Raw genomic sequence first — 11,807 nt, 5'->3', positions numbered from 1 at the left:
TTGATTTATTGTAGAGATGAGGTCTTGCCAAGTTGCCCAGGCGGGTCTCGAACCTGCGGGCTTCTTGTGATTTTAGACTCTCTGCTCCTCTTCTTTCCCTTGATCGTATCAGCTGCCTCTGCTTGTGACGCATACCTTGGGGGAAGGAAAGAAATGGGGGTGGGGGCTGGCCATCCTTTCCCTCTCTGTGAACAGCCCCTTCCCGTGGGCTCACTGTCCCTGCTGGGCTCTGACCCCGCACATGACTGCCCTGGGGCATGTCCCCTCTCCCTCTGCCACGGGCTTTTCTATAGGCAGAGGAAGCCTCCCTCCATCGGTATCTGTGGCGCAGCTGTGCCCAAGGGCACCTGAAGGATGTCCAGGGACTAATTGGCACCCACTCTTGCCCTGGCCAGGGTAGAGTTTCAGGGTAGGGCAAGAGCCCAGGTAGTTTTGCCCTGAACTGGCAGACACCCTTCCTACCCCATTTCTGCACCTGGCTAGCTGGTACCCACCAAGGTTTGTGCACATAATAGTGCCCTGGCTGGGCTTGCAAGCTATGCTCCCATCTGACACCACACAGCACTGTTGTGAGGGAGGCCATTCAGCAAGCAGTGTCTGCCAGCTTCCTATTCCCCTGCCTGGGCCTCCTGCATTGGACCTCGGCCACCGTCAGACTCCTGAGGATTTCTCAGTGTTGCAGTTTAATTCCAGTTGCTGATCCCTGCTCTCTGTGTGTTTCGTTGCCTTCATCTTTTTTTTTTTAGTTGGAGTCTCACTCTGTTGCCCAGGCTGGAGTGCAGTGGCACACTTACAGCTCACCACAGCCTCAACCTGCTGGGTTCAAGCGATTCTTCTGCCCCAGCCTTCCAAGTAGCTTGAACCACAGGCATGCGCCACCATGCCCGGCTAATTTTTTGATTTATTGTAGAGACAAGGTCTCGTCAAGTTGTCCAGGCTGGTCTCGAACCTCAGGGCTCAGCAGTACTCTCGCCTTGGCCTCCCAAATTGCTGGGATTACAGACGTGAACCACCGTGCCCAGCTTCCCTCATCTTTTCTAGTGTCTTTGGTTTGTTGTTTGACTGGACCTGGAAGCTTTCTACTTATTTCCTCAAGACCTCATACCGATTAAAAAAAAATTCTGACAGTGGTTGTACACTTGATTGGGGAAGTTTAGAGTCCTGAACAAATAGTTGATATTATGTGACATTTAGCTGAAAACATTAATCAAAAATTTCACTTGTTGAAGATAAAAGTTGGATAAACTAAGCTGTTTGAACATTGTCAGTAGCACTGGAATGATTTAATAATTGGTAGTTGCTGCAGCAATTTTTGCGACCTTTAAAAAAGCTAATGAAAAATAAATGATAAACTTATCTATAGTCATCAAAAAAAAATAGTAGAAAAATGGACAGGAAATCCGCTCTTTAATTCCTGCCCTGTAGCTTTTCTTGGGCACATTAGGACAAAATCGCATCCCTGAGGGGACAATGAGTACAGACAGCCCAGGCAGGCCTCCCACAGGGGTGCATTTCAGAAACAGCTGCCAGGAGTCCTCTCACCCTGCTGAGCTGGCCTGGCCCCTCCATCCAGCTCTTTAGCTTACAGCTTGCATTTGCGCTGTGCAAGTCTTTTCTGAGGAGGGATGTGTGGCCCTGGTGCTTCTTGCCTGGTCTCCTCTATCTTGGTTCAATACTCTTCTTAGGAATGGCTGGCGCATCCTTGGTCTGGGGTGGGGTGAGGGGAGTTCTTAGAGTCCTGAGGAAAAGGGGCTCTTCGGAGTGTCCCTGCTTTCAGAGGTGGGTCCCTAACCTGATTCTGCCCTTTCTGTGTCCTTGTCTCACTGCAAGTGCCACCCTACATACCAGCCTGTGCTTCATGCATTTGTATATGTGCCACCCTCAGGTGTGTGAGGCCCTGCAAGGTCGTCTTCTTGGCTTCAGGAACACTTTTCTTCAAGGTCTGTGTCATGTTTAAGTTAGTAGAAATGCACATTCGATGTCATTCTTATGCCCATGGTTGTGACTTGCATTTTAAGCAGAATCCCTTCTCCTTTACTTCTATCAAACCCACTCTCAGATGAGGCAATATTAGGTGCTTTTTGATGCTTTTCTGAAATAAGCACACGCTGTCATTTGAAAACTCATGCCATTTTGTGTGATCTACTGAATTAATTGCAAGGACTTCCTTCTTGAACTTACTCTTATTGTAATTTGTAGATTTGTTCAGCTGGGGCAGAGTCAACATAAACAGGACAAGGGCAGCCAGCAACTCTGTTCCAGGTGCTCGGATGGAGTTATAAAACTGTAAGTATCACATGAGTCTTTCAAAGAAATCTTTGTAGTCATACTATTTGTGGTTTTTCTTTTAAGACGCTGTAAAAAAAACATTCAGTCTTGTCACCCACTTAGTATATTTTTAAGTAGTAGAAAAATGAACAGGAAATCAGCTCTTTAATTCCTGCCCTATAACCTTTCTTGGGCACTTCAGGACAAAATTGCATCCCTGAGGGGTCAATGAGTGCAGATAACCCAGGCAGGCCTTCACAGGGGTTCATTTCAGAAACAGCTGCCAGGAGTCCTCTCGCACTAAATTATCTCCTCCTGGTCCTTCATTTGAGGAAAACTGGGTCTCTGTGAGAGATAGGGAAAGGATTGGAAGCCCTGACTGTCCTTGAAGTACCCTTGGGAGATGGGATTGGCATTGGTGGTGGTTCATCTGCTTGAACTCTGCCCTCTGCTGGATAGAGGTGGCATGATGCGACACCCCTGACCTTGGAGACTGGTCCCACAGTTCAGTACAAGACCCTCAAGGATCTGGATGGCTTTGTCACTTCTAGCTGTATATCCCAATCAGGTCTAATAACTTGCTCTAAGTTAAACAGGTGTTTGGTGAATGTTTAAGTAAACAGTACCGTGTTCAAAGCATGCCACTTCCTGGTTTTTTACTTTGAGCCAATAATTTAAGTGCTGTGTAGCTCAGTTTTCTCGCCTGTAAAAGGGAATAATAATAGAACCTACGTCATGAAAGGATAATGAAACGGAAGTGAAATAATGCATACAAAGTGCTTAGAACAGAGTCTAAAATACGTTCTCAACAAGTTGTGATCACCACTGTCAAGCATTATCTTCATGTGCATCCTTATTCTCTGAATGTTGGGACCTAACAAAGCAAAGGGTTGTGGCCAGGAGAGGCTCCCTGATGCCAAATGCTCAGTTGAGTCTCTCCTATGAAATAGATTGCAGTGGGAATACAGTGAGGCAGTACATGGCAAGGCATCTAGATCAGTGTTCTAGCATATGGTGACATTTAGTAAACATCCTCTTCCCTTTTCTTGGGCCAACTTTATTTGTTTAGTCACTGAATTTTTTATTTGATAGGTGCTAATTGCCTAACTTCTCCATGTCCTACATCTGCACATTCCTGATGACAGTTCAGTGGCTATTCCAGTAATCCAGGCCAAAGCCTTAGAGAGGAGTGGCCGTGAGGATTTTGAAAATGGAATGGATGAAATATTGAGGAGGTGAAATGGACAGGACTTGGATCCTGACTCAAGGAGGGGGAGGAAGAGGGCTTTATCAAGGATGACCCTTTGTTTTGGGGGGTTGTATAACAGGTTTGATTAATTGATTCATTCATTTGCTTATTCATTCTGCACATAGGTATTGAGTATGTCTGTGTTAGGATCATTCAAAGTTGCCATTTACCAAGGTAGAAAGCACAGCAGGACCTGGTTCGCCTTTAAAGTAGTCTCGGAGTGGAGGAGTTTAGGAAGTAGTTGGATCAACTGATCTGGAGCTCTGAAGAGAATCTAGGCTGGGATGTAAGCACTTGTGAGTGATAATTAAAGCCACTGATTAAGGATGAGACTGAAGAGAATAGAGAGAGAACAGTCTACAGACCCTGACAGGTTCCTGATGGGGATATGGGTCTAACGGTTGGGTCAATGAGATAGAGAAACTTGCAGGGGAGAGAGATGGCCAATCAGAGTAGTGGGAGGAAGACCAGACGGTATTTTATCACAGCCTCCAGAAGGCGGTTGATCTCATCTTTCTCTTTCCATCACTTTTATTTATTTAGTTTTGAGTCGGGAGTCTCTTTCTTTTACCCAGGCTGGAGTGCAGTGGCATGATCATGGCTACCATAGCCTCAACCTCCTAGGATCATGTGATCCACGCCTGGTTAATTTTTAAAATGTTTTTGTGAAAACAATGTCTCGCTATGTTGCCCAGGCTGGTGCTGAACTCCTCAGCTAAAGCAATCCTCCCACGCTGGCCTCCCAAAGTGCTGGGATTACAGACTTGAACCGCCGCACACAGCTTTTCTCTCTCTCTCCCTCCCTCTCTTTCTCTCTCGCTCTCTCGCTCTCTCTCTCTCTCTCTCTCTCTCTCTCTCTCTCTCTCTCTCTCTCTGGCATATAAACTATTAATTTGGAGACTCTTTTTCTTTGTTATAGCTATTTAGCATATGGAAGTGTGGGCTCACGAATGAACTGAAATAGATGTGACCAAAGAAGGAAAGCATTTAAATGTGTTAGTAAAATAAGAGACTCTGTTAAATAAATAGTATTATACAGATTGATTATTCCATTGAAATAGTATAGTGCAACTTATGAGGAGTTGAAGAGGAAATGAACATAGCATACAAAATAAGATAAAAATCTTTCCCCCATGTTTTCTCCAACGTTGTTTCTACTGTGATCTGTAATTGGTCTTACACTTACTTCTTTCACATGCTTTTCCCGAAAATATTTAGTATTTGCTTTTCTGAGTCCTAGCACGTGAATCTAGAATTTTTTAACCTTTTCCACTTAATTAGTAAAGAATCTGTCATGTGTGTGTTATTTGCACAGCATCTTCAGCAGGGTAACAAAGAGCTTAGGTAGGCGCTGCATTATATTGTCATGGCAACTGCCTGGGAGGGCTTTTGGTGGGGTTTTTTTTGGGGGGAGTGGAGTGGAGCACATGCTTTTAAACTCTGTAACCAAGTTCTTAAAATGTCAGCTATTCATTTTTAGATTTCTAAAGCCATGCCAAAACCAAAAGAAATTAGATTTATAAGAGATTCTTGGAATTCTCTCCTTGTTATGATTTAGGTTCTAATATATTTAAATGTTGTAATACGTGTAAGTTCATGTATATAGTTATCTACTCATCTCTGGATAGTTCATAATCTTACCAATTTGTCTTGCAATCATGAAGCAACCTAGTTTTTCTTTTCTAAAGATGAGGTATTTACAACAACACAAATGTAAATAAAATATTGATATTAAATAAGTGGCTAGAAGCCAGTGAAAAAAGGGATCCTGAATTGGTGTGCAGGATCCCGAATGGAGGAGCTTTCACCTAAGGTCTTGCAGGACGTAGCCTAGAAATGGATATTAAACCCCAAACTGGTCAGTCTACACTGTCAGCACAAGCTGTATTTTGTCTGAGTGTGACCCCTTCCTGTGATTCCCTGAGTACGTAGGTGATGATCAGGGAGAAATGACATCAGCCAACATTACTGAACTCTCGGTGTGTGATGGGCACTGCTCTGTGAGGCTTAACCGGTATTAACTCAATTCCCACAATAACCCTATGAAATAGACCTTCTTGTCATCTCCATTTTCTAGATGGGATAACCGAAGCCCAGAGAAGTTTTGTAACTTGCCCGAGGTCAAACAACTAGCGGGTGAAGGAGCCAGGATTCAAGCCCAGACAGACTGGTTCCAGAGCGCATGGTCTACTTCCATCACTACATTATAAATGCCCAGTGTTACCAGCTGCTTTGCTGACCACTGGGGCAGAAACACTGGGTTATTGGCATGAACAGACTCACTTGGTCCTCTGACTTGACCTGGCTTTGTAGACACCTCTGTCTGAAGATATACTATTTATTTCTGCTCTGTTGACCTTGAATTTTTATTTTTTAATTTTTAATTTTTATTTTTTTTGAGTTGGAGTCTCACTCTGTCACCCAGGCTGGAGTACAGTGGCACACTCACGGCCATCCCAGCATCGACCTGCTGGGCTCCAGTGATCCTTCCGCCTCAGCCTTCCAAGTAACCGGAACTACAGGTGCTCGCTACCACACCCAGCTAATTTTTGATATATTGTAGAGACAAGGTCTTGCCAAGTTGCCCAGGCTGGTCTCGAACCTGCAGGCTCAGGCAATCCACTCACCTCAGCCTCCCAAAGTGCTGGAATTACAGGCTGAGCCACGGAGCCCAGCCTGATCTTGGATTTTTATTTTTATTTATTTTTATTTATTTATTTTTTTTGAGTTGGATTCTCACTCTGTCGCCCAGACTGGAGTAACAGTGGCCGTTCCCGGCCACCGCAGCCTCGACCTGCTGGGCTCCAGCGATCCTTCTGCCTCAGCCTTCCAGGTAGCCGGAATTACAGGCACGCGCTACCACACCCATCTGATTTTTTGATTTATTGTAGAGATGAGGTCTCGCCAAGTTGCCTGGGCTGGTCGCGATCCCGCAGGTTCAGGCAGTTCACTCACCTCGGCCTCCCAAAGCACTGGGATTACAGGCTGAGCTACCGAACTGTATTTAAAGAGAAGGTACCTTTATTCTTGCCTCGACCCCCAGCATCTTGTTCTTAATGTGGTCATACTTAGTTTCCTGGGCAAGCACACTTGGCTTGGCTGATTGGGTAGTGTGGAAAAGACGTTGTGTGGCCATCACTGAACAGTGTTGCCAGTGTTTGGGGTTATTACAATTCTGTAAGGTTACATGTTTCTAGAGGTCAGTCTATCTTTGTGCCCCCTGGTTTCCCCACAGCAGTACCTTAAATTGAGTTCTCAGTAGATGTTTATTGAAATGCACTGAATCTCACCCCTTCATCACACTCATTACTACCAGGGTCTTCATGAGGCCCTCTGAACTCCCCTGAATGCTCCCCCAGCACCCCCATGGTTTTCAGGCACCCTCCCAGTGGCACCCCCCTCATCCTTGAATACTCTTTAGTTCTTCACCTATTCTATTTCGTTCTCATAAGCCCTCTGCCCCTTCCTGTTTCTTTTTTCCCTTACTGCCTTCCAAAAGGAAAAAAAAAATAAGTACACTAGGTTTTTAGCATTTTTCCCTTCAGTCTGCTTCTGCTGTGACCAAATACCAAAGGAGAAGACTAGCATGGAAAGCTGGGCCTGGTGGGCGGGGCGCTGTGGACCAAGTGGTGAGTCATGGGATTCATGCAAGACCAGTGTGTTCCCTGTGACACTCCTGCCACTTCTTTGGGGATTTTAAACTAAGCAACAAATGCCAATCAGTGGTAGGTTAAGAAGGCATGAACACACCTATCATTAATGCCTACGACTCCGTGGCTCACCTATTCCAGGAATATGTCTCACTTGTTTAAAAAATTACCTCTAAGGAATGATTCCAAATATAATACAGAGTTTGTATAAATACTGTGAATTTTAGGATTCTTCCAGCATGGAATAAGCTGACATGTAATGTATGTGTTTACTATTGTAGGGCCACACGGTTGCGTTTATTTTCTACGACTTTCTCATCACAAGTGAGGTGTACTCATCACTAAGTGAATGCCCCTTGGCGTGGGCTTCTGTTGGGGCGAAGTGTTTCACACTTCAGAGTATGCTTTTACAGGGAATGAGGGCGCTTCTTCACGCTGATGTGATGGACGTGATACAATGGCCATGGTCAACTCAACTCCGTTTATTTTTCACGATGTAATTTTCCTCATGTATAAGTCACCACCTGCCCTTCTCCCCCGTTGATTTCATCTCATGCGTTGTGGTTAATGCTCTGGTCAGTGTGCTGCAGGCTAAATAAGTATTTCTACCTTAATGGCTAACTCCTGTTATCTTTTCCAAACACCCGGCAAACACAGTCTTTAAAGGTTTAAGGATTGGAGCAGTGGAGAGGCAGTAATCAATGATTAATCAGCTAATTCTCTCCACAGGCAGGAGATAACAGGCAATCTCAACTCCTCAGCCCATGAAAACTGGATGTGATCTTGTCCCTCACCCCAGGAATCGCCCAGGCAGGCTTTCTTCCTCTTGCATTCGGGCATTTACTTTTTTTTTCTCTATTCTTTTAACCCTCTGACTTTTCCTGTATGTCTTTTCTACTTCTACTCGTAAGTATCTCTTTCTGCCCTCTGCCCAGTTTCTTTTATTTTTTACCTTCCTCTTGCTTTTCCTCTTCTTCACCATTCTCTCTTCCTCCCCTCCAGGGAATTTTTAGCTTTTTTTTTTTTCTTAATACAATAGTCACTCCCAAACACAAGTTCCTGTCATGTAATCTAGGACAGTGTTTTTTGAACAGCAATTCTGAAAATTAGTGAGTCATGGAATTAATTTAGTGAATCTACACAATGAAATGAAATAGAACTGAACTCACTACAACATAAAGCACGACGGTGTGGCATGGAGTTGAGTAAGTCTTATTTCATAAAACTTGTGTTTCTGTGCATAAGTATAGCATGTGTAATCTGGTTTACCATACAAAGTGCATTTCTTTCTGTGGATGACAGTCTCAGTTTGAATTGATATGGATGCACGCTTTCTGGAACCACATGAATTTAAAAACTTAGCTCTGTTCCTGCCATCTAGGCACTTAATACATGTTCATCAAATGAATGAAAGCATGTGTGCCTGATTCTTGTTGGGGTAGTTAGAAAAGGAGGAGTCGGAAGCCATCTCTGTGGCTCAGCCTGTAATCCCGCGCCTTTGGGAGGCTGAGGTGAGTGGTTTGCCTGAGCCCGCCGGTTCGAGACCTGCCTGGGCAGCGAGACCTCATCTCTACAATAAATTACAAAATCAGCCAGGTGTGGTAGCACATGCCTGTAATTCCGGCTACTTGGAAGGCTGAGGCGGAAGGATCGCCGGAGCCCAGCAGGTTGAGGCTGTGATGGCCGGGAGCGGGCACTGCACTCCAGTCTGGGCGACAGAGTGAGACTCCAACTCAAATAAAAAAAGAAAAAAGAAAAGGAGGAGTCGGAACGAGAGAAGTTTCTATGTTACATCCATAGTGGATAAATAACCTCACATCTTGGAAAATATCCTTTTGCTCCTAGCAAGTTGGAAGCTGGGATAAGCATATGAGGGCAACTATGCTGAGAGTCAAAATGAAAAATTCCTCAATCACATAAAGGGACAACTGAGACATGTGAGTGCCTCTCTCCATTTGAATAACATCCACAATATCATCTTCTATTACTTAACAAGATAAATTTATTGGAACAAGGTGAATTTGTTAAAATTTTAGGAGCGGGCTATCCTGAAATGTTTTTAGCATGTACAGAGTAATAAATGAATTTAATTGTAGGTACTCTGTTTACTAACGTAAGGTATCTAAAACAACTAATTTTTTTTTCACAATTAGCATTTTGCCTGGTGAGTACAGAGACAGGTAGAAACAAGATGAGGAAGAGAAGCTAAGTGAGAGAATATGACCCTTATCCCAAAATCTGTGTTTTAATCAGGGGAGCAATAGTCTTATTTTGCATTTTTGAAAGGTCACTCTGGAAATAGCTTGGAGAATGGATTAGAGACAGGGCAATAAACAACATATCTGTTGGAAACATCAGGACAAGAAAGTGATTGGATTCTGCTATTGGCAGTTGAGATAGAGAAGGGGGATTTTTTACAAAGGTAAAATCTGCAAGGCTTCTCAGAACTTGGTATTAGGTTGGTTTTCAGGGACATGTAAGAGGCCAGGGGTTTTGCAGCTTGGTTGACTAGCTACACAAAAGAATCCCAGTTTGGGGGATAGGGTGGTAAGTTTCAGACCGTAATAGGAAATCTAAGATGAATTGTTTGGGGCTCGAGAAGTTTTAGATTAGAGAGAGTCAATAATTTAGTTTTTTTTCTGCTCTTGATCTAAAAAGTTAAGTTAAATTTCTTTTTTTATTTTTTGAGTTGGAGTCTCACTCCATTGCCCAGGCTGGAGTGCAGTGGCATACTCACAGCCACCCCAGCGTTGACCTACTGGGCTCTGGCGATCTTTCCACCTCAGCCTTCCAAGTAGCTGGAACTATAGGCGCGCGGTACCATGCCCAGCTAATTTTTTGATTTATTGTAGAGATGAGGTCTCGCCAAATTGCCCAGGCGGGTCTTGAACCCACGGGCTCAGGCAATCCATTCACCTCAGTCTCCCAAAGCACGGGATTACAGGCTGAGCTACCGAGCCTGGCTTAATGTTCTCTGAAGGGGTCCAAGTTAAGTCGATTATTTTACATATGCTTTAAACATTTTCTGGGGATTCATGTCAAATTAAAGGATAAAAAAAGTTTAAATTAATGATAGAGATGGAGCACTTATTATGGTTTCAAACTGTATTTTTGTCCCATAAAACACTGCCTTACTTTTTACATAAGCAAGCAGGTTAATCCTGGGGGAGCAGATTTGGATGTCTGATGTGGCCATATGAGGTATTACTCATTGGTTTTCTTCACTCTATATACATGCACCACATTTTGTAAAGGTTTAACCTTTTGTTATTTGTTAGTTTACCCAAGGATCATCAGTTTTGTGTATGGAAGGTGAGTGGGAGGATTTGGGGCAGATGGAGTGATTAGTGAACCCTGTGCTGTGTCACTGTGGCTTCTTGACAGCCTTTCCTTCTGCACATTGAAGACAGTGTCCAGGTAGGATGTATTTATAACCCTTGTCTTTTCTGAGAATGTACTAGAAGTCTTTTCAGTTAATATAAGATTTCAGCTGAAATACATGAAAATACATTTAAGTTTTGTATTTATTTATTTATTTATTATTTTTAAAAAATTATTTATTTTTTATTATGAAGTTGTGGGGTACAGTTAAGGGTTAGGTATACAATTGCATTTCATTCAGGCACCCTGTTGATATGGGGTGTTTCCCCATTCCCAGACAGATATTTGCTACTGTTAATCCCATCTCCCTCCCCCCACCATAGTTTCCCAGTACCGTCAGTCATTTTCGTATAGTATTGCATTGGATGTTTAAGGTCCATTATATGAGTGAGAACATGTGATACTTGGATCTTTGTTTCTGTGAGAGGTCATGTTTATCACAGCGTTGTTCACAATAGCAAGAACCTGGAAACAGCCATGCTGCCCGTCAAAAGTTTTGTATTTAAATAAAGCCATACTGTCCTGTATGTCACTCAAACCCCTTGGGGCTTTTACACTTGATTTTTAAAAGTACAAATGTCATTAAGTCCTAATTGTGTTTAAAATTTACCAACAGGACTTTTAGTATTATGTAGATAATTTTCCATTTTAAATATTGTAATGCTATTACTTATTTTTCTTTATGGTCTTATGAAGAAATTTGAGAAATAATACCCTGGAAATAAATTGCAGTGTAATTTCATAATCAAAGTTCTGTTTATAGTTTATAAACATCCTTCTGCCATCCCTCTCCATTTTATGGGAACAGAAAGTCCTTGATAAATGGAACCCAGTATGTGATATTTTTCATCTAAAATGAATCTAAAAGACTTGAGGGCAGGCTTGTCTTTCTTTATATGCCCAGTTCTGGACATGATACCTGGTACACTGTAAGCACCAAACAAAGTTTGGAGGAAGGATATTTGGCATTCAATCATTTCCCATTGCTTTTAGGAATATTAGGTAGTAATTGTAAGAGAACAATGCCAGGGTTAACAAACAGAAGCAAGACAAATGATAACTGTGTGTAAGTTTCTTTTTTTACTATGGTTTATTTTCTGTTTTGGGTGTAGCAACCCAGAGTTCTTGGCAGTCATCTATTGATTTTCCCAACTGACAAACTTTTTCTGTCCTTATAAGTTAACTGACATGTTATATTAGTAGGACAGGCTCCAATGGGACATGATTTCCTGATTTTCAGTTCTCTGCTGCTACCAAGT

At 43.0% G+C, this 11,807-nt stretch overlaps 1 protein-coding gene across 1 annotated transcript in view; it reads left to right on the top strand.

Annotated features, from left to right (window-relative positions):
• Positions 1–11,807, top strand: part of FIG4 (FIG4 phosphoinositide 5-phosphatase) — a 125,867-nt gene that overhangs the window by 93,845 nt on the left and 20,215 nt on the right. Inside the window, exon 22 of the mRNA XM_021718053.1 lies at positions 2,200–2,286. Within this exon, the coding sequence (XP_021573728.1) occupies positions 2,200–2,286 (87 nt within the window). The remainder of the gene's footprint in view (positions 1–2,199; positions 2,287–11,807) is intronic.

Source organism: Carlito syrichta, unplaced genomic scaffold (assembly GCF_000164805.1).
Source record: "Carlito syrichta isolate Samal-C Ts95f unplaced genomic scaffold, Tarsius_syrichta-2.0.1 Scaffold311768, whole genome shotgun sequence".
Lineage (NCBI taxonomy): Eukaryota > Metazoa > Chordata > Mammalia > Primates > Tarsiidae > Carlito > Carlito syrichta.
This window is presented reverse-complemented; position numbering and strand designations above follow the sequence as displayed.